Source organism: Chamaea fasciata, unplaced genomic scaffold (assembly GCF_029207755.1).
Source record: "Chamaea fasciata isolate MVZ Bird 193981 ecotype frontalis unplaced genomic scaffold, bChaFas1.0.hap1 SCAF_4, whole genome shotgun sequence".
NCBI lineage: Eukaryota > Metazoa > Chordata > Aves > Passeriformes > Sylviidae > Chamaea > Chamaea fasciata.
Genome location: NW_027094089.1, coordinates 56,654,441 through 56,679,196, shown reverse-complemented (window position 1 = coordinate 56,679,196; position 24,756 = coordinate 56,654,441). Strand labels below are relative to the sequence as shown.

At 43.1% G+C, this 24,756-nt stretch overlaps 1 protein-coding gene across 6 annotated transcripts; it reads left to right on the top strand.

Moving 5' to 3' along the window:
• The first annotated feature begins 12,080 nt into the window (after nucleotides 1-12,080).
• S1PR3 (sphingosine-1-phosphate receptor 3) lies at nucleotides 12,081-21,734 on the top strand. Of its 6 annotated transcripts, none has more exons than XM_066181667.1 (2): nucleotides 12,081-12,177; nucleotides 17,346-21,734. In XM_066181667.1, the coding sequence occupies exon 2, from the start codon at nucleotides 17,527-17,529 to the stop codon at nucleotides 18,670-18,672; it is 1,146 nt and encodes a 381-aa protein (XP_066037764.1). In that variant the 5' UTR covers nucleotides 12,081-12,177; nucleotides 17,346-17,526; the 3' UTR covers nucleotides 18,673-21,734. The 6 variants fall into 6 exon arrangements, with proteins under 6 accessions (XP_066037764.1, XP_066037763.1, XP_066037760.1 ...); XM_066181666.1 differs by lacking the exon at nucleotides 12,081-12,177 and adding an exon at nucleotides 12,259-12,580; XM_066181663.1 differs by lacking the exon at nucleotides 12,081-12,177 and adding an exon at nucleotides 12,259-12,580 and having other exon boundaries at nucleotides 17,087-21,734.
• The last annotated feature ends 3,022 nt before the right edge of the window (nucleotides 21,735-24,756 follow it).

Here is a 24,756-nt window from a genome sequence, read left to right as displayed (position 1 = left end):
TAAGGGGACATGTAAACTACTTTCTAGTGACACAACAGTTCATGTTTTCAGATTCATCTGAAGGCAACTTACTGAAAAAACACAGTGAAAGGAAATCAAGAGAAGAATGCAAAAGGTATGAGATGTACACACAGAAATTCTGTAACATTTCACTAAGGCTACAAAATCAACATTTGCAAACACATAAATACAAAGCAGATTTTGAAATCACCCAACAGTACTCAAAATAATGCAAATTTTGTTTCCAAAGCTCTTCTATAAACTGTTGTATACATACATTTTGGATGAGATTTCTTAGGACAAAATACCCTTCCAATGGTTTTTCTACTTGCCTAGAGTTCTTGGAAATTTGATATATGTTGAAGGAAGATATCACAAAAGTGTAATATCGTTCTCAGTTTTCCCTACATCTTTCTCTGCCCCTCAAAATCCCAATTCATAGGACATCCAGGTAATGCCACTAACAAAATATAATTTCTGCATAAGTAGGTTTCAAAGCATTAGCTGCTGAAGACAGTTATTGTGGGCCTCAGTCAAAAGGAAAATGTCTATCAGTTTCAGTGTCTTCAGGCTGAAGTTTTGACCAGAAATTCAGAGCTGGAAGGCACAATTTCTGGCCCATAATCAAATTAATAGTTGAGAATAAGAATATTTCATTTGCTGTTTCATAAAGTGACTGAGGAAATTACATGAAAATTGTACATTGTTTTAAAAGTGCAAACCCCACAGAATTAATTTTTATACAAATCTCCGAAGTCTGAAAATAAGCAGGAATGCTGCAAATTATTTTGCGCCACAGCCACTATCCTGTGTTACTTCTTTGTCTTCCAGCACAAAGATAGCTCTGTCTGGAGGCAGCATGAGATAATGACCTATAAGAAATGGATAAAACCCAGCATATACAAAGAAAAGGTGATTGATATAGACACGGGGATTAGCCACACAGCCACTGTCCCCTATGCACAGCGTAAGTGAGCATGGGCACGTACAGGTTCCATCAGAATTAATAGTGGTAAGGTGCTTTAAATGAGAACAGAATAGAGTCATTCACTTACTGATCTCTCTCTTAGTGCCTGGCACAGAGAGTCTGTGCCAATGTAGGCCAAAAGACCATGTTGCTGCCAGATAAAATATCATGTCGCAGATCTCCTGATATGTGGCTAGTAGAACAACATTTTTGATGTGCCCACAGGCCAAATTACAACTCTGCATGTTGACACCCACTCATAGACACACCTGTCTTTGACTGAAAATTTGCACTGGTCCAGGCCCCACAGGCCTTGGGAGTACTGTAACATCAAACTCCCCATTTTTTTGTAATGACAGCTTAGCTATTAGCTATTGAAAATTAATACTAAAACATAAAGATACACAGAAAAGTGATATAGTAGTAGTAACTCAGTGCAGAAACTGATTTTTGTCATTGAAATAGTAACATAAGAGCTTCTTAAAAGTGTTTATTGTACTTTTTAAAAAATGAATACCACAAACATCAAACAGTGCACAAAATAGGATGAAAATAGCTTCTTACATCTTTAAAATTTATACAAAATTTTCTCCTACGTACAACTTACTCAATTTTCTTTAGAAGGCTACTCTTTGTAGGAAAAGAAAGCATCAGCAAGATTTACAGACCTTTAAATAATTCCAGGGAAAACAAAAAGAGCATTGAAGAAAATACAGAGAAATATGACAGATTTTGAACTTAATTTCATGTTTAGCTATGGATTCTGCTTTCTGGTCTTCCCTGCCTAACCTGAGCTCCTGAGGCTTTCAGCTGCTTGGGGCTGAGGTATAAATTGTGCAAGCAGTCCTGTACCTTGGTCTCATTCTGTTTCCTATGTCATTCTGCTTCCTGTGTTGCCTAACCCAGCGGGGTAGGTGGGGAAGGTGTCTAAACAAGGAAGAGACCTGAAACTGCATGCAGTCAAAAGCCATGAATGCTGAGACATACACTTGCCTCTTTTGCATTAACGTATTACAGCAACTTACAGCAATGATCCTGCTGCAGTGAGGGTGTTTAGCTCTCCTTTTCATTGCCCTCCCCAGTGCTGCACAGTTACCCAGTAACAACTGGAATGGTGCCACTGGTAACTATTCTGTGTGTATACATGCTACATGACCATCAGCACAGATGCAAATGAAGGATTTGTGTTCCAGAACCAGAGAGCTCTGTATTTAAGCTAAATAAGGCTTTGATTATGCCTTTTCTTCCCAGGCTTGCCAATGGGTAGGACATAAATAACACTATTCCAAAAACATCCCAGAAAATAACATGCCCTGGAGACACACATTCCTACTCTTCTCTGGAGGTGGGAAAAATTCTTATGAGCAGTGTTTCTCCTCCGGTGATAGATCCACCACCTCAGATATCAGGTGACCCATGAACTTCGTCTAGTTCCACATCTATTTACTTTCAGTTCTGCCAAAGACTCCAGAGACAAGGTTTGATAGACACCATCACACAAACTGTTCCTGCTCCAGCAGACACCTGGGAGCATGTGAGCTGTGGCACTAAACCAAGAAGAAGCTAATTTTTGGTACCACTGATGTTTTAAATACTGCTGTCTTTAGAGGACTTTTAAAAGAGTAGCAATGAGCAAAAAGGACATGAAAGAAGCAGGCAGAAGGCACGGAGAGTTTGAATATTGGCAAAAGAAGATTGGTGTCAGAGCTTTCAAGCGTAAGAGAAGAAATTATAGAAATATGTAGGAATATAGGAAAACTTAGTATGGGAAATTGAATAGTAAAAAAAACATTCAGTAACTGGAGAACCTGACTTTCTGAAAAATGTAAGGCATATAAAAAGGTAAAGTGTAAGAAAGAACACAAATCAGAAGATATGGATAAAGAGAAGTCTTTAGAAATAGTAGGACCTTTAATATCAGTGGGGATCTTTGTGTTGTGTTGGCATAAAAAGGCCAATATTTCATCTTATTTGTACACTGCCATGCAGAAAATGGCTTAGTGTAAAAAAAGTTAATAAAGTAAGTAAGTGTATAGCACACAGCAAGGACAAGAACCTGAGTTACAACCCTGAGAATACCACAGACAGGATTAGGTGGTTGGTATGGTACTAGTATCAGGTATTACAGAGGTAGTAGGGTGTCACCAATAATGTCATCAAGAATATGCATTACTTAGCAGAGCCAGTGACAGAGCAGTGTCCCCTGCCAGAGGAGCAATAAAGCTGCCAGTATCTGAGTGACAGTGTGGGTGGGTGTTACCACACAGCACTACCTCACATCACACAGACACTCTCAAGAGGAACAGTGAAAAACACATTCCAAACTTCAAAACAACTTGCCACTATATTATGTGCAGGTATGGATGGCACCATGTGGATATGTGTGAAAGGCTCATTCGCCTCCAGGTCTCATTCCACCAGCAGTCCTACTCCACTCAGAGACACAATCCTCAGTCTCACCTGCAGTCCATATTGCCATGGGGGCACTATTTACACAGACCCTTACTGGGACGCTTCAGCCATCCTGTTCCATGAAACAGCTGCAAACACGCCACCCATCAGCTACTAAAGAGCTCTTAAAGTCTGACTGACAGCAGTGGCACGAAGTGCTTCTGGGGAACTACTTGTTTCAGCAAGTAATAACACTTCTTAAGGAATGCAGTGTGGTATGTGAGGAATTTATCTCCTGTGTAAAGGGAAACAGATGTCAAAGAGAGCAGGACATAAGAACATTAAGGGGCTGCTGTGTCTGGTCTAGGGTTCTTTTCTGAACAGTGCTTGTTTTCTACTTTTCTAATAATATTGAGTCATTATTGTGAAGTCAATACATATGCCGGATTTTTAACATTTCTGAGTACTCTCAGCCCCTCTTAGCCCTAGTAATTTCTCAGAATTTCTCAATGGCTTTCAAAATCAGGTCTATTACCTCTTGTTAAATGTTAATTCTTTTCCTATCCACCTCCACTTCTCTTTTCTTTCCTCATAATCATTCTCAGCATATCAATTTCTCATGGTAGAGACAGCTAGAATTCCAGTGCCAAGAATGAAATGCCTTTACACTCAGAGTAGCTACAGATTTTAGCCTAGTCTGCTACTAATACAAACTGTGTCTTCTGTTTGCAGTGTTTTCCTGCTATGGCTGTGTCGCATGGCCACCGTGGAAAAGGTAAACTGGCTTCTGAGGGAACACATGTTTCCTAGGAGTTTCTGGTCGTCCCAAGCAAGTTTTAGGGGTGGTGTAAGTAGCCTTAACCCAGGCTGCCCAGATATGCTACAATGTTCTGCAGACATAGAGACACTTAAAGGTCTCTTTCTTTCCATCCCTCTATAGCCTGGATAATTTAGGTCTAGTCTAGGTATCTATTTACTTGCACCGTTAAAGGAATATGCATTAGGTTTCCACAACTTACTTCCATATGTCCCACTATGAGTCTCCTCCTTGGCTCTTGATGTGTCTTGTCAGCAGTGAGTCGTCCAACCTGGTGGTAGCCAAGATGTAATTTGCCATACAGTCCCTGCACACTGCTAGTGAGCCTCAAACACAACTTAAATTGCATTTTCCAGAATAGGCTTTGAGGGAATTTGGAGACAGTGAAAAGAAAGGAAACTCAGTAACTGAATAAACTTGATATGGGCACAGCCACACCATTTTAAAGCACGGCACATCTCAGAATTCTGACTCACAACCCCCCATGGATGCAGCAGAGATGCTTCATTTTCAGGGACCTGGGGCCACTACTCACTGTAGGGGCATATCTCCAGCCCCATCTCCTGCTGTTCCCAGGTCTGTACCAAGGGCGACCATGACCCCACAACCAGCTCCTGTATTGCCCCTTTCTCATACTCATAGGTGAGGGCCAGGCCATGTGAGGTGTCCCCTCTCCAGACTCCAAGACACTAAAGATCTTATAATCACAGCCTACCATACCTGTCTGACGTAAGGCGTGCCTTTCCATGGAGACAGCAAGGCTGATGTTAAACCCACTTGAACCCACAGCACTTTGCAGCCTGGAGTACAACATGGTGGCCAGTGGTTTAAAGAAACAAGACCAAGCTATAGACTGTCTTTACAGAGATGGTAACAGCTTACAGCAATATGGTTGATAAGATAATGGTTGATAAGGGCAGCAAGTAAGTTCAATTTATCTCAGCAGGGCAAGAAAATCATGCCTCATTGTTACAAGACTTAAATGCAGCACATCAAGCATCACAATGAAAAGTGCAATCTTCCAGCATTACAAAGCCATTGTGTAGTACACACTCAGGGGGAAACCTTCTTGTTTTGTGCTTTTTTTGCTGTCCCAAAAGAGGTCCATCTTCAGCAAGATGTCCCAAGAACTCAGCTGCTGTAATTTTTTTTTCTGGCTTTTTTCTTTTTTCTCTGTCCCAGGCCTTCAAGACTCCTAAACAATTGCATTCTTCCAAGAAGGACTTGAGTGTGTAGGTGAAAAAGAAGCTCAATATTCCTCAGCACTGCATGCTTGCATCCCAGAAAGCCAAACGTGTTCTGGGCTGCATCCAAAGCACCGTGGGCAGCAGGGGAGGGAGGGGATTCTGCCCCTCTGCTCTGCTCTGGTGAGACCCCAGCTGGAGCCTTGCATCCAGCACTGGGGTCTCCAACAAAAGAAAGATGTAGACCTGTTGGACAGATTCCAGAAGAGGGCCACAAAGATGATCTGAGGCCTGAATCAAGCCCTTTCCTACAAGGGCAGGCTGCAACGTTTGGGATTGTTCAGCTTGGAAAAAACTTCAGGGTGACCTAATTGTGGCCTTCCATTACTTGCAGGGGATCAACAGAAAAGCTGTAGAGGGACTTTTTACAAGGGTATGAAGTGATAGGACAAGGGGGAATGACTTTAAACTGAAAGACAGTAGATTTACAGTGCATATCTGGAAGAAATTCTTTACTTGGAGGTGAGGGACTGGCATAAGTTGCCCAGAGAAGTTGTGGATGCCCCATCTCCAGAAGTGCTCAAGGCCAGGCTGGATGCAGCTTTGAGTAACCTGTCTCCTGGAAGATGTGCCTACCTATGGCAGTGGAGGTGTAACTAGGTGATATTTAGAAGGTCCCTTCTAACCCAAACCATCACATGATTCTATCTCCATCTTTCTTTGATATGGGTAGCCTCTACTTACTTAACTTTTCTATTAACTAAAATTTGCTTCTTTACTGTAAATTCTATTCAAAACCCTCAAATTTATTTTGAGATTTAGTCATACTGCAGTTCTTGGCTAGTTTAGAAGGAGTTCAATCAGATTACCTATGGTTTGTTATTTTTCCCTTCACACTTTTCTGCCCCTTTTTTGAGTTTACCATTCTTTCATCCCATCCTTTTGCTTTCACTAAGAGATTAAAAAAAAAAAAAAAAAGAAAAAAAAAGAAAAAAAAAAAAGGGTCATTGTGCTTCAAAGGGCATGTGCACATTCCCATCATGTGATACTGTGTTAGGAAAGGGTAGCACTCCTCCAGGGATTGTGTGAGTACAGCTATGCCCATGGATTTGGCAGCAGCCACCATGCCTCAGCCATGCTCTGCCTACCCTTTGCAGGAGTGCAGGAATGCCCATCACCACAACTGGATCTCTCGGAGGCAGCCTAGGCAGCAGGGGCTCTGCAGGACCTCTGTGTGATGGGTGATGCTGCAGCAGTGGCATTCACATGAACTGGTCCAGGTCACTCTGGACATCTCCCTCTGGTACCCTGAGGCTCAGTGCACAGGAGGAGATGGCAATTACTGGGGAAGGATGGACTGAAACTGCTGGGGAAAGATGGGAATAATGTGCAGAAAAGAAAGAAGGGACAAGCCTTCAGACAGTGGTGTAGGCATCTACATGTCTTCATGACTGAAGTGCTGAGCTGCAGAAGACAGATGGGGAAATCCAAGGAACTGTTTGACTGAACTCATTTCCCCTTCTCCTTTTTATGCATTTCACTTTTTACATCATGTCTGGCTGGAAGTGCTATGATAACAGCTATCTTTCCTTTAACATGTGCAGTCTGCACAGTGCTGGACGTGGCGCTGAGTCAGCCTCAAAGTTAACAATACCAATAAATATCTGGCCATGCTCTGAGCATCTGACCCTTTATCCCTAGAGGAAGGTGTCAGTTGCAGAGGCAGGGAGAGTGCATCTTAGCTAAGTGCGTGATCCCAGTAGTTAATATAAAACTTGCAACTGACGTATGTTCTATGAGCATATATTTATTTATGCATGTGCCATGGTATACAAGGGCAAGGGGAGATGAGAAAAGTTATAGTTTTTGAAGTTCCCAAAATATCTTCTCCTTATACTTTATAATTATTGACAGATTTCTTCTTTGATGTAGTACCCAAATGTATTTCAATCACTGCAGATTATGATTTAAAAGCACTCCAAATAAATGCTCTCCCATTTTGGTTTCCTTTTTCATATTGAATTAATTGAAACACTAATTAATATTACTTATCTTTAAATGGTTTCTAATTTAAACAGTACTACATTAAATATTGACTTAACACTGAGTTGGAGTCACAGAAATAAGAATAAAAATGGTGTTACACAAAAAAAATGTTGCACCATTTCATCTTCTAGATAGAATAATGCATAATACCTCTGTTAATAGAAAGATGATACTTCAGCAGCAATGGAAAAGTAAAGAGCTAAAATTTGCTATCACAGAATCAGACAAATATCATACTGCTTTGAATTGTAATTTTAAAATTGCCTTGCTGCTGTTTAGCTTTCATACTAAACCAGTCAAAATAAGTTATTGATTTTCCAAATGACAAAGCATTATTGCAAGACCTCCAGGCAAGTAAATCAGTGACAGACCTGTAAAGCGTTGGATGAATGTCAGTATGAAGAAATTACACCTAATGCATTAATAAAGCATTGCATGATTTGACAAACAGATATTACAAAGATTTTATCATGCCCTAAAAAGAAAAAGGAGATTCTTAAGGACTTGATTGTAACTACCACATGAGAAAGACAATATTAATCTTGAAACACTATCTGTTTCATCTGTAGAGAAACCACAATCTTTTTCATCTGAGAGTAACTTCAGCTCTTATTGCATGTTTATACATTTTATCTATCTGCAAGTAGAAGTGACTTTAACCACTTTTCTGACTTTAAATCGTGTACTGAAAAACTGTCCATATCAATGGCACTCATCATGCACTGCATTTTCATTGGACAAAATGGTGCATTTGGAAAAAAAAAATAGCCCTTTTAAAATCAGTTATTCTCCATGTAAAACACACAACAGAAAAGCAAATCCATTGGCTGTCGCAGGGTGCTGGGAGGCCCAGGACCATTCAGATAATTTCACTAGGACATTTGCTGAGCCCATGGCATTAGCTGAGCCTGCTCTCTCTGATCCCTCTGCTGACTCCTCTGCTATGCTACAGAAACATCTTTTTCCAATACTTGCTAAAGTGGGCAACAGATACGCTTTTAAATGTGCTGTGGCTTGCCCCTTAGTCAAGACCACACTTAATTGCAACATAGAATGTTATAAATCATAAGCCGAATCCCTGGATTAAAAATATTAATAACAAAATTTATTGAAACAAACCAAAAATCAAGAATTTTAGAAATAGAAAAACCCCAATAAAACCACAACCAAAGAGCAGTTCCGATCCCGGAAATCGGCACTGGGTGAACCGCAGATCCTGCCCCCTGTGGCACAGAATTCCCTCTGGTACACCAATTCAGAGTGTGCAGCACCCATTTTTATACAGTTCCCGGGCTTGTCCGACCGATTACTTCATCAGTTCTTTTGTTTGTATGATCTTGGATTCATATTCATCTGGTTTCTTTTCTAGATGTGATTTTGGTGAATAGTTTTTCGGGGAGACATAAATCCATGTCTGGGTTTGCAGGAGCCAGGTATTGAGATGTATGTTCTTGATGAGATTGGGATGATGGGCATTGGGTGCTGAGCACTGGGCCGATGGCCGGTGATGGCAGTGCTCAGCCCCATCTCCCATGGGTGGCACCCTCCTTTCTTTCAGTGATGGGTGATTCTCTGTTTCTTGGGCAGAGGAATGTCTTCCCGGAACCCTGAATTCCTTACGCTTAAGAACATTATACAGTAACATACAAACTAACTCTCAGACTACAGTAATATAGGTTTTCTAAAATGTTATAAAAAAGAAAACACGAATTAATCCTACAATATTTATCATACAGAACAAAAGAGCACAGACAGGCTTCAGGCCATGCCAACTTTGGAGCTAGAATAGTGCAGGGTAAATACCACCCCTGCTTGTGACTCCTAGCCATTGTGCCCTGCACTGCCTTTTCATTGTACTGAACAGCTACTGGCAGCCCTTTATTCCAAGTGGTTTCATCAGTTTGTTCAACCACTTTTTCTCTCACATTCATTGGTTTCCACAGCTCAACAGTACTTTGTTAGAAATTTGTGTTCTTGTCTTTTAAAGTATTCCATCTTTTGTTTTTCCATTTATTTTTTTTTACCATTGATTAGTCCTAGCCAACCTGAATTTTCCCTGCAGAAATAACTTCTCTAACTACTCCATTGCTTTTCTTGCTTTTTTTCATCTTCTAAAACAGAAGATGAAGTAACCACAGACACTTGTGGTACTTAAGGTGCCAAGCTCACAGAAGAGCTCAACCATGTTTTCCATTTTGTTATTCTTTCCTTTCCTACTCATTCCTAGAATTCAGTTTCCCTTTGACAGTTAATGAATGTCAGTTGTTTTTTAAGGACTATCCGCAAAGACCTCTCTTCTGAGTATTAACACCCCACGCAAATTTATGTGTCTATTACTACATTTGGTTTTCTATGTTTCACATAGCAGCATGGAAATTAACATTTCATTTTATCAGCAGGTCACTCAGGACCTCCAGATCTTGGAAATGTCTTGTTCTCAGTTTTAGTTTCACTGTCAAATAACTCCAATAACACCAGCAAATAGTGCTTTTCCATTATTCCTCCTGTTTGCCCAATCACTCAGGAATTTCCAGGGCAGAAAGGGCTTCTCATCCTCAGAAAACTGAGCTGTTAACCTCATATTGCTATGAAAATTCATCACTGCTCCTGGCCCTCTCTTCCTATGTCTTTCTTAGTCATTAATCTCTCTACCCCACAAAAATGTAATTTCTTTTAAGGTTGAGATCTTTGTGGAAAGCTCTCCATAGGTGCCTCGCTGGCTGTTGCATGACATTTGGAATTGAACCAGTGCGTTGTATCAGCTATTTCCAAAGAGGCTGAGCTCTCGGGAGGTTTCTGCCAACAGTTGCTTTGGCCACACCAGGCAAATCCCCTGCAGCCTCTGAACAAGGACTTGCTACCGCCCTTTTTTTCTAGGTTGCTTCTCTTGCTTGCCCTTCAGTATCCTGCCACCTACCTCCTTCAATGACATCAGCAGCCACTGCAGCCACAGGGGTCAAGAGGCATCTGCAAGAAACCACTGCCTCCTGATGAACCAGACACCCCTGCAGCACAGCTGTGTGTGAAGTCAGTTTCCCATGATGGATAGGAAAGCTGAGGCATGAGATCACTGTGCTCACTTGGTGGGACTGCGTTGCTCACAGTGCTCTGCAGCCAAGGTGCTTTCAGACACCACCATGTCAGACAACATCAGAAGTCTCACTCAGAAATAACATCTGATCCTCCTGATAAACCACTTCCCCTGTACTGTAGTGAGGCCTTGTTGTTAGCTGCTCCTGTGGGTTGCTGATGGTGGTAAGCCCAACTGAAGGGAATTTAAAACCATTACAGGCAACAGGACACAGTTTGCCACCTCTTGGAACGATTACCAAAAAATCTTTGTAGTGGCAGTATCTTGTCCCCTTATCCATGACAGGTTGGTAAGAGTGCCTACTTCTGGCTCTCCTCTTCAAGTAAACAAAAGGTAGTAAAGGAGAAACATGGAGAAAGGGAAAAATAAGGAATAACAGCAGAACACAGAGCCAGGATAGGTGCTACTTACATCTACTATACATGAACTGCATCTTGTGGTGTGTAGCAAGTGGCTGCCAAGAGGACCACAGAGCTTCCTGGGGTGGTTTTCAGGAAATCTGTAGAACAAGGACTTTCTGAGCAATGGGAGAGTAGTAATTCACTGGCCTGAGCCTCCCTTTGACAAAAAGTGGTGTGTACTTGTATGTGACGTGGAAGGAGTTTTCCACTCCTGTTCTGCAGAAGACAGCAGCTTTCACTCAGCACACAAATCGGGAGGACAGGACATAAGGCTAAGACCACTAGAGATTGTAGTATTGTCCTATCCATAGCTAAGTGGGCCATATCCATTGGGTCCATCAGCTTGGAAGCAATTTTACCACCATTTTGCCCAGTGTAGTCCTTATTTCCTACCAAAGTCCTAAACCAGAAAAGTTCTATTACTCCTCTTCAGGAGATAAAAAGCAGTCACAGAAACAACCGTTTCCTCTGCTACACCAGTTTAAACTTCTGGCTACAAAATGCCTAGTTCTGCTTTCCTCCAGGACTTTTCATCCCTGCAGAACAACAGTGCAGGCAACCTGACAGCCAGGCCCTTGGCATGACTCCAAGTGTGATGATGCTCAGGTCCAGACAGGAGGCTCCTAAGAAAAACACTGATTGCTGTGAGACAATAGCCAACCCTACACGTCTGCCCGTGCTTAACAAGGTTGCTGTAGTGCTTCTGTTTGCCAGCTTATCATATGCACTTGATAGAAAGATTTGCTGTACCCACAAGACCTTACAAGTGCATTTAAATAAGACACTTGTGGGATCCATGTTCCAACTTCATTTTCAAAGTGCTGCTCCCATCACTGGCACAATCCACGCACCTATCGCCGTCCTTGGGTTGCTATCATGCGCTCAATAACTCTGTCAAGAGGTACCTTTCCAGGAGCATGCTGTAATCAGCAGTTCTGGGTCAAACCAGAAGTACTTTTACCAAGAATTTCTGAATGTTTTACCCTGTACCTCTCGATTCAAGCCCTCTGAAGGTTGCATTACTGGACACAGTGAAACACAGGAGCAGAGGTAGCACACGTACAACCTCACTTGAACATTCTAATCACTCGACCCGAGTAACCCTCCACCTCGCATTCTTCTGGACGTTATAAATACTCGGCGGTGGGCTCTGCCGTCTCACATTTTCGCGCCGGCTGGCCAAAATGCCGTTTAAGCATTAAAGCCACCGGTACCCCCACGGCCTTGCCCTGCCGGCAGCATCCAGCCCCGGGCGCCGCTCCCCCCGGGCATGGGGCACGGTGAGCAGCCAAGGGGCGGGGTGAGGCGCGGTGGGACGGGACGGGGGCAGGCAGGGGCCGCCGGAGCGGGGAGCGGAGCCTGTCCGGCGGCGACGGCGGCGCGGGAGCAGCGTGCGGGAGGCAGGAACCGAGGGCAGGCGGACGCGGGGACCGAGAAGAGGCCGGAGGGGCGGTGGGGACGGAGAGCGAGGGGTATCCGGGCGAGGCGACTACGGGCAGCGACGAGGAGCGCGGAGCCGCGGGGATTGGCGGCGGCGGCGGGGCAGGGCCGGGGCCATCCCGGCCCCGCCCGGCCCGGCCCGGTCCTGCCCAGCGCAGCCCCGGGGCCCGGCGGCGTCGCGCAGGCGGCGAGGTCGGATGCGGCGGCCCCGGAGCGCCGTGGGACGCGGCACGGACGCAGCAGGTACCCGAGCTCCCGGCCCTGCCCGCCCGGGCCCCTCTCCCGCCGCCCGGGACGCGCCGGCCGCTGCCCGCCCGGCCGCCCGTCGGCGCGATGCCGGTCGGGCTGTCGGAGCGGGAAGGCACTGCTCGGGGTGTGGCGCATAGTGGTGGCTGGCACGGAGCGGCTTCGAGCCGCGTGGGAACCCCGGGTCTAGACGTCTTCACGCCCCGTGGGTAGAACGGTGTTCTCTCTGTGAGACCCAGCACGGCGCGGACACGTCGGGTAACTTAAACAAGATGTTTGTCCCTCCAGAAGGCTCGGGCGCTAATGGAAATTTGAGAACAGTTACTGAAGTTTGAAGTGGGGGGAAAAGGAGCGCTGGGAGAGGGGGAAGAAGTCGAAATGCCTTCCCTTTAACGACCACGAATTAAACCATGCGGGAGCTCCCCTGTGAGGTGTACATGTGTACTACTCAGTATTACAAAATTCAAACCGATGTCTAAAAGATGCCAAGAAAAGTAGGTATTTGTTTTCCCGAGGCTGTAAACTGCCACTACATTCACTTAAGAAAAAATCTTTTTCAAGTTTATTTGAGTTCTCTAAGACATTTTTCTGCAGCAGATGTTCATTGTCTAAACTTCATTTGCGTCTAGCAAATTAATTTCAGTGGGAATGTGTATTGAAATGCGCAGCTCTTCTCAAAAGCCCTTTCTGTTAATGAGACTACCAGGGTGTGCCTGATAATTTCATATGTTTACCTTTCGTTTGGAGAGGCTTTGCAGATACATAAAATATAAAAAGGTTTTGCTTCAGATTTGCATTCTTGTCTTTCCCTTTGTTTTGAAAAGTCTTTTTTTTTTTTTTTTTTTTTTTTTTTTTTGCCAAAGTGTATTGTTGTATGTGGAAGGAGAGGGAGAACGGCAGTGCATGTGGTGATGGTGGTGGTGGAGAAGGGGCATCAGGTTTCTTTGGTCAAGTCTGTTTGTGGCTATTTAAAAAACTGGAAAATACAGTTCCATATTATAAGTGTACTGAATGTGTGGTATGTTCTGCAGGCAAAAGTACGTAGCGGAAGGCCAAGTCCTATGCTCACTTTACTCTCGTTGCTTTCACTTCAGGAAAATTGAGAGCACATTGGCTTGCTTTTTGAATACAGAGATTTCCTATTTCTTTTAGATATAAAGTGCCAGTGACTCGTGAGAGGGTAAAAGCCCTCAGTTCCCTGTGGGACTCATAACCAGAGAGCCCACTGGGAACAGAGAGTCGATATGTACGGGAGGGAGATGGCTGCTGAAGGGGTTTTGCATCCCCATTATCAGAGGTTCCCTAGTGCCTCCTGGCACTGGGAAGTACGTGTTACCAGAGCAAAGTTGCAGGCCAGGGGAGCCATTGAGAGCTATGACCCTGAGTTTCTACCTGTACCTCTTTGTGGTTCAGCTGGAGAAGACAGAGGAGCTGTGCCTTGCCAAAGAGCAGGTCAAGGGGCTGTGGCCTTCCACACAGCATTGCTTCTTTAATGGTGTGTGTGGCAGAGGGACCATACAGATAGTGGTGGACCCTCTCCACCAGTGATGTGACCCTGCCATCATCCTTGACCTCTGTAGGAGACCACATTAACCTCTATCCAGTGGTTAAACCCCAAAGCATGCTGGTGGGTGAGGAAGGTGCTCACAGCTGACCCCAGCTGCTCTCTCCATCCTTGGAGCTGGGACAACAAAAGTCAGCAAAATAGCTGGAGAAGGCAACTGAATTGTTCTGAATATGGCTGTGGTTCTTGACATTGTACCACTGCCTTAATTTGGTAGTTTAGCAATCACTGTTTTAGCCAGCACATCCATGAGGAAGTGCCACCAGATTTCCCCTCCTCTGCAAAGAAGTTTAACCTTCTAATGGTACATGATGCTGCAGAAGTAGGGGTCCTCTGCTTTGCTTTAGAGGAAATAAAAATAATTTCCAGTGGTTTCAAGAGTCTGGCATGCTGAGGTACCTAACCATGGCAGTGCTGGGCAAGCAACATGCCACAGACAGGTTCTTCAGGTTGTTTTTTAAATATTTTGAAACGACATCCATAATTTGCAGCTAGTGTGTGACTGGGGCAAACTTGTTTTGAGGAGTAAATAATTGAGCTGTCACAAAGCAGTGACACATTGTCCTGAACCTGACTTGTTGCTTTCTCGTTATTATAATGCATAACCAACATTAATTTTTCTAATTGTTAAAGAAAAAAAAATGTGCTTTCTGAAATACTGGCTCCAAATCAGGAGATAAACAAAAGACTATGGCTGAACGATATTACTTGGAAATAGATTCCAATTTATTGCATTATTTATATTAACTTTCAAATGCCTTGTGTGTGATACTCAGTCAGTGAGAATCCTGGTAAATAATAATGTTACAACTTTCATTGTCTTCTTACTAGCTTGGCAGAGGCAAAGATTTACTTTTGTGATACCAAGTTTGCTATAACAATTTTAAGAGAGGTAATTACTAACAGTGGCAGAGGCTGTAGGATTTCTGCTGATTGAGTGCATCATGCCTGCTTTCAGCCGGGGGAACTGGTATAGTACCATTACCTTTAGCAGAGTCATGACACTTTACATCTGCTGAGTTGTGGCTGATAAACTCCTGTGTCTGGCATAAAATTTTCTTCACAGAAAGAAATGTATTTGCCCTTTGATAGACAAGGGTGATAACTCACTTGAAAATGACTTAAAGAAATATTTATTTCATTGCATGTGGTGCTCTTAAATGATAGGAATATTATTCTCTCAGACAGTCATCAGCCAGTCTGGTGGGTATTGCTGGTTGAACTATTATTAACAAATACTTTTCTAGTCAAATGTAATTGTTTATTTTACAGTGGAAAGCACTTGCAATTCATATGGACACAGTGGGATTTTGTTATAAGCCAATACAATGAAAGACTGTGACAGTTAATGTGATAACAGTGCGCAGATTGTAACTGAACCTTAGCTGAGGTGAAGTTTTTCTGTTGAGAGCTTCACTGTTACCATGCTTCACAAAAGAATTTTAACAGCTCAAGGGCCCAGTTCAGCACCTGGGAAAGGAACGAGGTGTTTGCTGTCATCTTCTGAATAAAAAAGGACCAAGAACACCAAGCAGCAACTGTGTTTCTTGTCTGTCTTTCCCAGTGGCCCTCTTCAGCCATAGTAATTTGGACCTATGAACTAGACTGGGGAAAGAACAGTGGGCAAACAGCAAATTATTTTCTCAGAAAGTAATTACAGAACATCCTGAATGTACTAAAGAATTCAAGTCAGTTCACTGTAAGGTTTTATCAGATAACTTTTTTTCTGGAGGGAATCAAGGAAGAGGAAGAGTGGGAAAATAGGGTGTGGGTCACCATTTAAATCCCTTTACTTTCATCTGGGATGTGGTTTGCTCCTCCCCTCATCCTGCAAAGGCACTTGAAAATGCATCTCTGACTTCTCAAGTGTCCAAAACAGTCTGTTGTGTCAGCGGTGACTCACACATTTTTCTGATCTTAAGAAACCTGTATACAGAACCATAAAATCAGGGAATGGATTGTGTTGGAAGAGACCTTAAGGATCATCTTGTTCCATCCCTTCTTACCTTGATGCCTTTCCTTTGAAACTGTCTTTAATGTGTTTGGAAAATGTTTATGACCCTTGAGTAAATAAATGCTATGGTTAATCTCCATCCTTGTTTTCTTAGAAAAGTGAAAAATTGGCCATTTGCTCATCCTCAGTGCATACATTTGGGGCATGAGCACTGATTGTCATTAGAGTATGCAACAACTAAACTGCAACATTTTTGATAAAACAGTAAGTGCTTCTGACATCTTCTGATATTTTTACTGTACAAATCTCTTCTGATATTTTGAAAAAAAAAATATGTATTGAAACATCTGTGAAAATGGAACCTCAAAGTCCATGGGAAGATGTTGCAATAAATCTAAGTTGTAACTTAAAGAAAATCAGAATTTCTGAGAAAGACAAATTTGATGTAAATATTTTTTATTTTTACAAAAACCTAAGAACATTAAATATATGTCTTGTATACTTACATGAAGAGGAGGGAAAAGTAAAGTTCACTATAAAGAAAAATAATACTTATTAAAATATGACTTGCCATATTTAGTTTACAAAAGGTAACAGAAATCCAACTAATTTGAGTGGGAGGTAGGATTGACTTTATGATGACTGGCTTTCAGTGCAGCTTCTCAATTGTAAATAGCAGAAATCTATACCATTAACTGGGGGAAGTTATTTTAGGTACTGGCAACATGCATACTGGCATCAAGACTTGACACCAACTTTCTCAGGATCTTTTCTACCTTGAGTCTGCATGACAAACTAGAACAAGCTTAGAAAGCATAGAGTTTGCCCTACTGCTGAGGAGGCAGTGATGGTTTGATGGTGCTTTGGTAATGAAGTGTACACTAAGGTCCTTTTGAGAGGAAGTAAAGCTGCTTGCTGTGCACACACTATGGCTTGCTGGGTCTGTTTGCCAGCCCTTCTTATGGCTCTTCTGTGTGTTTTTCAGCATGGAAGTTTTGCACGGGGGAAACACCTTGGAGCAGTTGCCTTTGAAACACCAGGAGCATTGCCCTTGTATTTCTGCATCCAGGCTGTGTCTGAGCTTACCTACAGCTACCGTGAGAGGCATGCAGCAGTGCTGGACCTCAGTGCTCCATCAGTCACAGTCCCTCACCCCTGGCTCCTGGGTGTATGTTGCAGATTAAGCACTGGGTGATGTGGGAAGACAGTGATATTTATGTTGCATTTGTCAATTTTATTTCCAGAGCCTGGTTTGAGAGCCACTCTCCCGAATTAATATGCAAGGCTTGCTGGAGGTGGGGATATACAACGCCTACCCAGAGGAGCATTGGGAAGAACGTGGCTTGATCTCCCTCTTGTGGAAAATTATTGGAACTATATTCTTGAGATACTGAAGAAAAGAATCCAGCATCCATCAGGAAACAAATGATGGCAGCAGTTACCATGCCACCTGATGCTCTTGTGAGCCCTCAAGGAAATGAAGAGGTGGACTCTCTGATTGTACTGCATTATAATTACACAGGAAAGCTTATTTTAAGGGAAAAGGCAACTGATAAAATAGACCTGCCCACTATTTCATTTCTGATCCTATGTAGTTTCATAGTCCTGGAAAACTTGATGGTGTTGATTGCCATATGGAAAAACAATAAATTTCACAACCGCATGTACTTTTTTATTGGCAATCTAGCTCTCTGTGATCTTTTAGCTGGGATTGTTTACAAGGTAAACATTCTTATGTCTGGGAAGAAAACTCTGAGTTTGTCCTCCACAATCTGGTTCATTAGGGAAGGTAGCATGTTTGTTGCCCTGGGAGCTTCCACTTTCAGCTTGCTAGCGATAGCTATTGAGCGGCACTTGACCATGATTAAAATGAGGCCTTATGATGCAAATAAAAAATACAGAGTGTTCCTTCTCATTGGTACATGCTGGCTTATTTCAATTTCCTTGGGTGCCCTCCCCATCCTCGGCTGGAACTGCATAAACAACTTACCAGATTGCTCAACAATTTTGCCTCTGTACTCCAAAAAGTATGTTGTGTTCTGCATTAGCATCTTCATAGCCATTTTGGTTGCCATTGTCATCCTTTATGCCCGTATCTACATACTGGTTAAGTCCAGCAGTCGTAATGTCACCAACCACAATAACTCAGAGCGGTCCATGGCACTCCTTAGGACTGTTGTGATCGTTGTCAGTGTCTTCATTGCATGCTGGTCTCCACTGTTCATCCTGTTCCTCATCGATGTGGCCTGCAGAGTCAAGGAGTGCTCTATCTTGTACAAAGCCCACTGGTTTATTGCTCTGGCAGTCATCAATTCTGCCATGAACCCCATCATCTACACCCTGGCCAGTAAGGAAATGCGTCGGGCTTTCTTTCGTCTTGTTTGTGGCTGCCTGGTGAAATCCAAGGTGGCCAGATCTTTGCCTATTCAACCCACTCCAGATCACAGTCGAAGTAAATCCAGCAGCAGCAATACCCAGAAGCCAAAGGAAGATTTTCCACCAATAAATGTTCCCTCATGTATTGCTGAGAAAAATGAATCTTCATTTCACAATGGAAACTTCTGTAAGTAAAGGACTCCTCGAGATAAGTACTTTTCTCTTGATTTTAGGTTTAAGCTACAAGTATAGTTTAAATATTCATGCACTTCAGTCACAGGGGAAAACACTAACCTTTTATTTAACTTCGAGAACTTACTTATCAACAATCATTTGCTTGGGGTGTTCATTCAGTAACACACCTGATTGAGAAAAAGCCTTTCATGCTACCCAGCGGCCAGGATGGAGTCCCTGCACAGCTAAGGACATAGTGTGCCACAATGGCGTTGCATGCTAAGGCTTCATCTGGCACCTCCTGATCTTGCAAGACATCACTAAAACCTGATAGAAATTCAGCATTCATTAAAGACTGCTGGCGATTGTAAGATGAACCCAGTTATTGCCAACTGGGAGAAGAATTCATTGCATAAGTTGGTGATTATAGTTCTCTACATGTATCTTGCTGTTGTGCTAATAGCCTTATAAGTATGTGGTATAAATAGCTGTATATTTGTACAATTTCTCATTAAAAAGTCATCTATTGGTAGAAGTTTACAACGTGCTAAACATTGTATTGTAGTATACAGTGTGACTAATTGTACAAATAGATGTGTTTCAATGGGGATATTTAAAATGAAGTAGTAGCTTTTAACTTTCAGAAACTTTTACAAGTCATATCAATGCAGTATTTTTATTTTTTCCATTGTTATTCAAACTTTTCGTGTTTAGTGAAAGACAACATGACAGTTGTCACTGTGGCATTTCACAACATATTTTAAGTAAGCAGTAGTAAACCGTTGAGAGAGGATATATATTTGCTATTTAAAGTAGTTAAAATGTGACCCCTCAATACATGTGTAACAAGTGTATGTGCTGTTTCAATGAATATATTTTTGCTTACTATTTTCGATATATTTAAAACTGTATGTCCAGCCTATGTAAACCTGTGTACATTGTGAATGCACTACCTAAGCTGAGATCCTTCAGTTCTGAAAGAGTGACGTATCATTTCAGAAAGCAGTGAACCACAGTGGGTTCCTGTGAAGCTCCTTCTTTCCTCTCCAGGCCCTACCACAGTGTGGGATTGTGTTAGAAATTCTCCCTGGGAAGTTCAGTGAGTGGCACAATGTCCCATTTTCTGTCAGTGAGATCCTGTCTTCTACCATTTCTGGACACTTCTGCAGATACAGGAGGGAAGATGCGGTACAACAGGGTCATGCTGAAGGGCAAATCTCCAAATATACCCGGCCCTGCCTTGGATCTGGAAGGAAGGTTTGTTTAATTTGGAAGACCTGGAACCCCAGCCATGACCTTTTGAGAGTCTGTTCCAGAGAAGCCTGAAAACAACTTTATAGTTCATCACTGCCTTATCAGCCTAAGTACAGGTTGGTGTTGTGTGTCAAAGTGGTTCCCTGAGTCCTGGAGCAGTAAAGATTTCACAGGCATCTGGTTTCAGGTCCCCATGGAAGTGGCCTGTGGTACTTCCATCAATTGTACTTTATGGCTGGAGGCTTCAGTGGAGATTAAAGGAAAATTCCAGGACAAGTTTCCATTGTCTCAGTAAGAATGTGTACATCTAACTTAAATGGGCTCTTTCAAAGATCTATGTTTAATGTCTCAAGATACACTTTGCCTTATGCACAATCAGAAGTAGTTGAGAACTTTTTAAATACACAGCCTGAAAGAGCTCATCTTTAGCTTTACTCTGGTCTTAATCATTTAAAGCAGCAGCATTAGACTCTTCTCAAGTATGTATAATATATAAGTTGTGTATTGTATGTAGCAAAAACCTTTAAAATGTAGATGTTTGCATTGTGGTGGTCTTTTACAAATTAACAGTCTGTAAATGTTTTGTGCTGTTAGAAAAGTGTATAAGAACAAAGAACTCTATATGAATGAAATAACTGTGAAAGAGACTAGTAAATATGAAATAGTTTCTACCAAAAAGTTGAAAAGCAGGGCACTTAGAGAAGAAGAAAAAGCTAAACCAAGCTAAGCATGATGTAACTATATGGTTTGTAGGCAGGGGCTGCAGGCTATGTAGCTTTGTGAGAAATAGACTTGGTGGCATTGCCTTGCCATGGCTTGATTAGGTTTTAGATTTTACATTGCTATTGGGCTGTATTGTGGAATTTCTCCCCTGAAGTTGTGGCTTTTAAAACTGCAAACTAAAATATTTGTATATTTGTGTTAGTTCCCAAAGTGGTGGCACATGGCAGCTTCCTTGCTATTGTAGAGCAGATAGGCCTTAGGAACACAATGGTTTGAGAAAGCATGGTGGCTGTACCCACACCAACCCTCATTTCAAGGATGTTACATGATTCTTGCTATATAGGTGAAAAATAAAATTTTTGACGGCCGAAGTCCAAGAAAACGTACATAAAAGTGACTTTCAACATCTGTGTTCTAGTCTTAGCTCTTGTCAGTACTGGTGCAAGGTGCAAGTGATGCAAAGAACTCTACTGCCAAAGGTCATGTGATTGCTTGTTGGTACAAAACCCTTTCATTCTTTGATTTCCTTCTCTTATTTTGGAGCTGTGGGGATACTTCGTTAGTTCACTACCCTGCTGTATTTGAAGCAGGTTTCTAAGATTCATGGCTTCACATGTAACACTGCTAATACAATATACAAAGCACTTATGACTGGAGAAAAAAAACTGTTGTCAATACAATCTTCAGTGAGTCCATCCCATTGGAAACTATTAGGTGAGGCATAGATTGTGGAAGATTTCAGAGCAGAATTTTAAATTGGAACAAATCAAGGGTTTAACACCAGTAGACCTTAAAAGGCCAGGAAGATGACATACCATTGAAGCTGGAAAAAGATGGAGAATATCTTCTTTCACCCTCAAATAATAGAAAGTTCCTCCAAACACATCCCAGAATCTAAACCTTTTGTCATCTAGGCTGATTTGAGCATACAGGAAACCAAATTAGGTTTTCCTTTCCAATTGATTTTACATGGAGCAAAGGCTACAAAGGAGACTAACATTTCATTCATCTTATTTCATGAAATCGAATATTTGTTTTGATTATGGATTATGAAATAAATGCAAATCCAGCCACCTATGGAGAAAATAAAGGTTTTCACAATCTGCTTTCCAAGAATCTTTTATTGCCAACAGTCTTAGAGAGTGTTTTCAACTCATTAGGTACCAGAAACATTTTGAAAAATTCTAATAAAAAAATCTCAAACCTTTAAACTAAAGGTGTTAAGTAGCAGTCATTTTTCAAAGAATTGTGAAAAGGTTTTAGCCTTCTACGGAAAACATTTATTTAAACTCTGAGTGTTGTGCCTGAAGGCAGTACTCTAGGTGCAGAAGGCTGTCTTGGTTGATCTTCTCTTGGAAACAGGACTAAAATGGAAGGTGTGTGCCTAGTGGAAGCAAGGTCAGGTGACATGGGAAGAATACTGAGATGCTGTTTGCCAGTGTAGGGAGAAAATTCTTGTGGTCAAAGCTCATTTGGAGATGAAGCTGCTAGAAATGTGGGGAACAGTAAAAAGAGTTATTTCAATATCAGTGGCAAAATGCAGTTTAGAAATTGAATCCGCCCATTAAGGGTGAGGATGGTCACCTCAGACGGGCATGGACACGGCAGAGGTGTTTAATGCATTAGTTGCCTCTATCTTCAACACAAATGACAGACCAAGGGAAGCTCAGTACCTTGACCTTCAAGGACTGTGACTGCGAGAGTGATCAATTCCCACCTGACTCTGAAATTGTGTGGGACCTGGTGCTCCAGCCAGATTCCTACAAATGTATGGGGCCTGACAGGGATTTATCCAAGAATCCTTGAAGAGCTGTTGTTGTCATTGCAAAATCTCTCTCAATGATTTTCATGGGGTTTTGGGAGTCCAGAGATGTCTCAGCTGACTGAAAGCTGAAGAATGTTGTCTCAAGTTTCAAAAATGGCAGGAAGGAGGACCCTGGAAACTACAGGCTTGTCAGTGTCGTTTCAGTGCCCAGTAAAATCATGGTCAAGACTGTTCTGGGAGGTGTTGAAAACCTGGAAGACAATGCAGCCATCAGTCAGAGCCGGCACAGCTTCATGAGTGGGAAGAGTCTTGCTTGTCAAACATGATTTCCTTCTTTGACAGGGTAGCCCATTTTGTTGATTAAAGGAAAACAGTTGATGTGATCTTTTGGGGTTTCAGCAAAGTTTTTCATTATGCCTCAGAATCCTTCTGGACAAAATGTCCAGCCCACAGCTGGATAAACACATCATGTGATGGGTGAGCAGCTGGCTCATGTGTCAGGCACAAAGGGTTGCAGTGAATGGGGGGTGACATCAGACTGGGAATCTGTCGCTGGAGGGGTTCCACAGGGCCCTGTCCTCAGCCCTGTGCTCTTCAACATCTTCATAATTACTTGGATGGAGTACTCGATGAAATACTAAGTTTGCTAATGATACTACATTGGGGGAAGCTGCCAGCTCCCTCAAAGTCAGAGTGGCCCTGCAGAGACCTCAATAAATCTGAGGTCGATCACCAACCATATGACGTTTAACAAGGGCGAGTGCTGGATTCTGCAGCTCTGATGGTGGAGCCCTGGTTGTGTGTGTAGGCTGGGGAACAGGAGGCTGAGGAATAAGATTCTGGAGAGGTGCAGCGTGGAAAGGGTCTTGAGGATCCTGCTCAATGGCAAGCTGAACATGAGTCAGCAGTGCCCTGGCAGCTAGGAGGGCCAACTGTGTCTTGGGGTGCATCAGGCACAGCATCACCAGCTGAGCAAGAGAGGGGATTGTTCTGCTCTACACTGGAGCAGCCTCACCAGAACTGCAGTCCTGAGGGCAGTTTTGGGTGTCACAATATAAAAAAAGACATTGTCCAATAGAAGGCCATGAGGATGGTGAAGGGTTTGGAGGGGAGGCTGTATGAGGAGCAGCTGAGTCTTTTCAGCTTGGAGGAGACTGAGGGAAGACCTCATTGTGGTCTATAACATCTTCATGAGGGGAGGGGTCCTCTTCACTCCCATGATCAGTGACAGACCTTCAGGAAATGGCATGAAGCTGAGTCCAGGGAAGTTTCAATTGGATATCAGGGTGAGGCTTTTCACCCAGAGGGTGGCTGGGCACTGGAACAGGCTCCCTAAGGAAGTGGTCACAGCACCAAGCCTGACAGAAGTTGAAGAAACATTTGGACTCTTTGGCACATAGTGTGAGTCTTGGGATGTATAGCACAGGGCCGGGAGTTGAATGTGATGATCCTGATGGATCCCTTCCAGCTCAGGATATTACATGATTCTGCAAATGCTGTGCAGCTGAGGGTGGCAGGATCTGCATCTGCCATCCCCAGGGCTGGAGGAAGGCTTTGTTCCTGCTTTCTGGGAGTAGGGTCAGTCCCTTGGCCTGTCTGCTTGGAGGGCTGTCTGCTCCAATTATGCCAGGCATGGCTGCTCCTTGGAAAGAGACATTTTGCAAGGACCAACTGTAGTGAAGCTTTGTGTTGCCTTCAAGGCTTGTTTCCAACTGCCTAGTCAGGAAATGGAAAACACACCTGTGTGTAAAGTGCCAGTCACCAAAAAGCCTGTGTCCTAAAGGTGGGCAGTTGCCTGCTTCCAAGCGGAATTGTGCTGGTGTTCACCTGCAGGTGCCATTTTACCTGCCAGCACAACTGAGGACACTCACAGCAGGAGCTGGGAACCTGCCCCATGCTAGGCCTGGAGACACTCCCTTCTCGTGGCCAGACTCACAGGGGCCAGGTGCAGCAGCACTGACTGGGGGTTTCTGCTACTGCCCTGTGGCCCCCCAGCACCTGAAGAGGGCTGGAGGCATTGTGCAGAGGCATGCAGAGTTTGCAGGTGCCCCTGATGCATTCAGAGCTGCGTTTCTCCTCCCCAAGAGCAGGATAACTTCCCAGGGCCTGCTCAGGCTCAGCTTTTGTCCAAGTAGTCAAAAGGGAAGGAAGGGCCTTTTGCAACAAGACATGTGGTCAGTGGAGGAAGAGGACTAGGATTATAGCTCAGCACAGCTACTCTTCCTGCTCACATGGAGACATTGTGCTCCCCACAGTACACAAAGTGGCTGCTCTTGTCCTTGCAGTTACTCCCCACAGAAACATCATGGAGTGGACTACCCTTTTCTATTCTCACCTATTCAGTGTGCCAAGCAGGAAAGCTG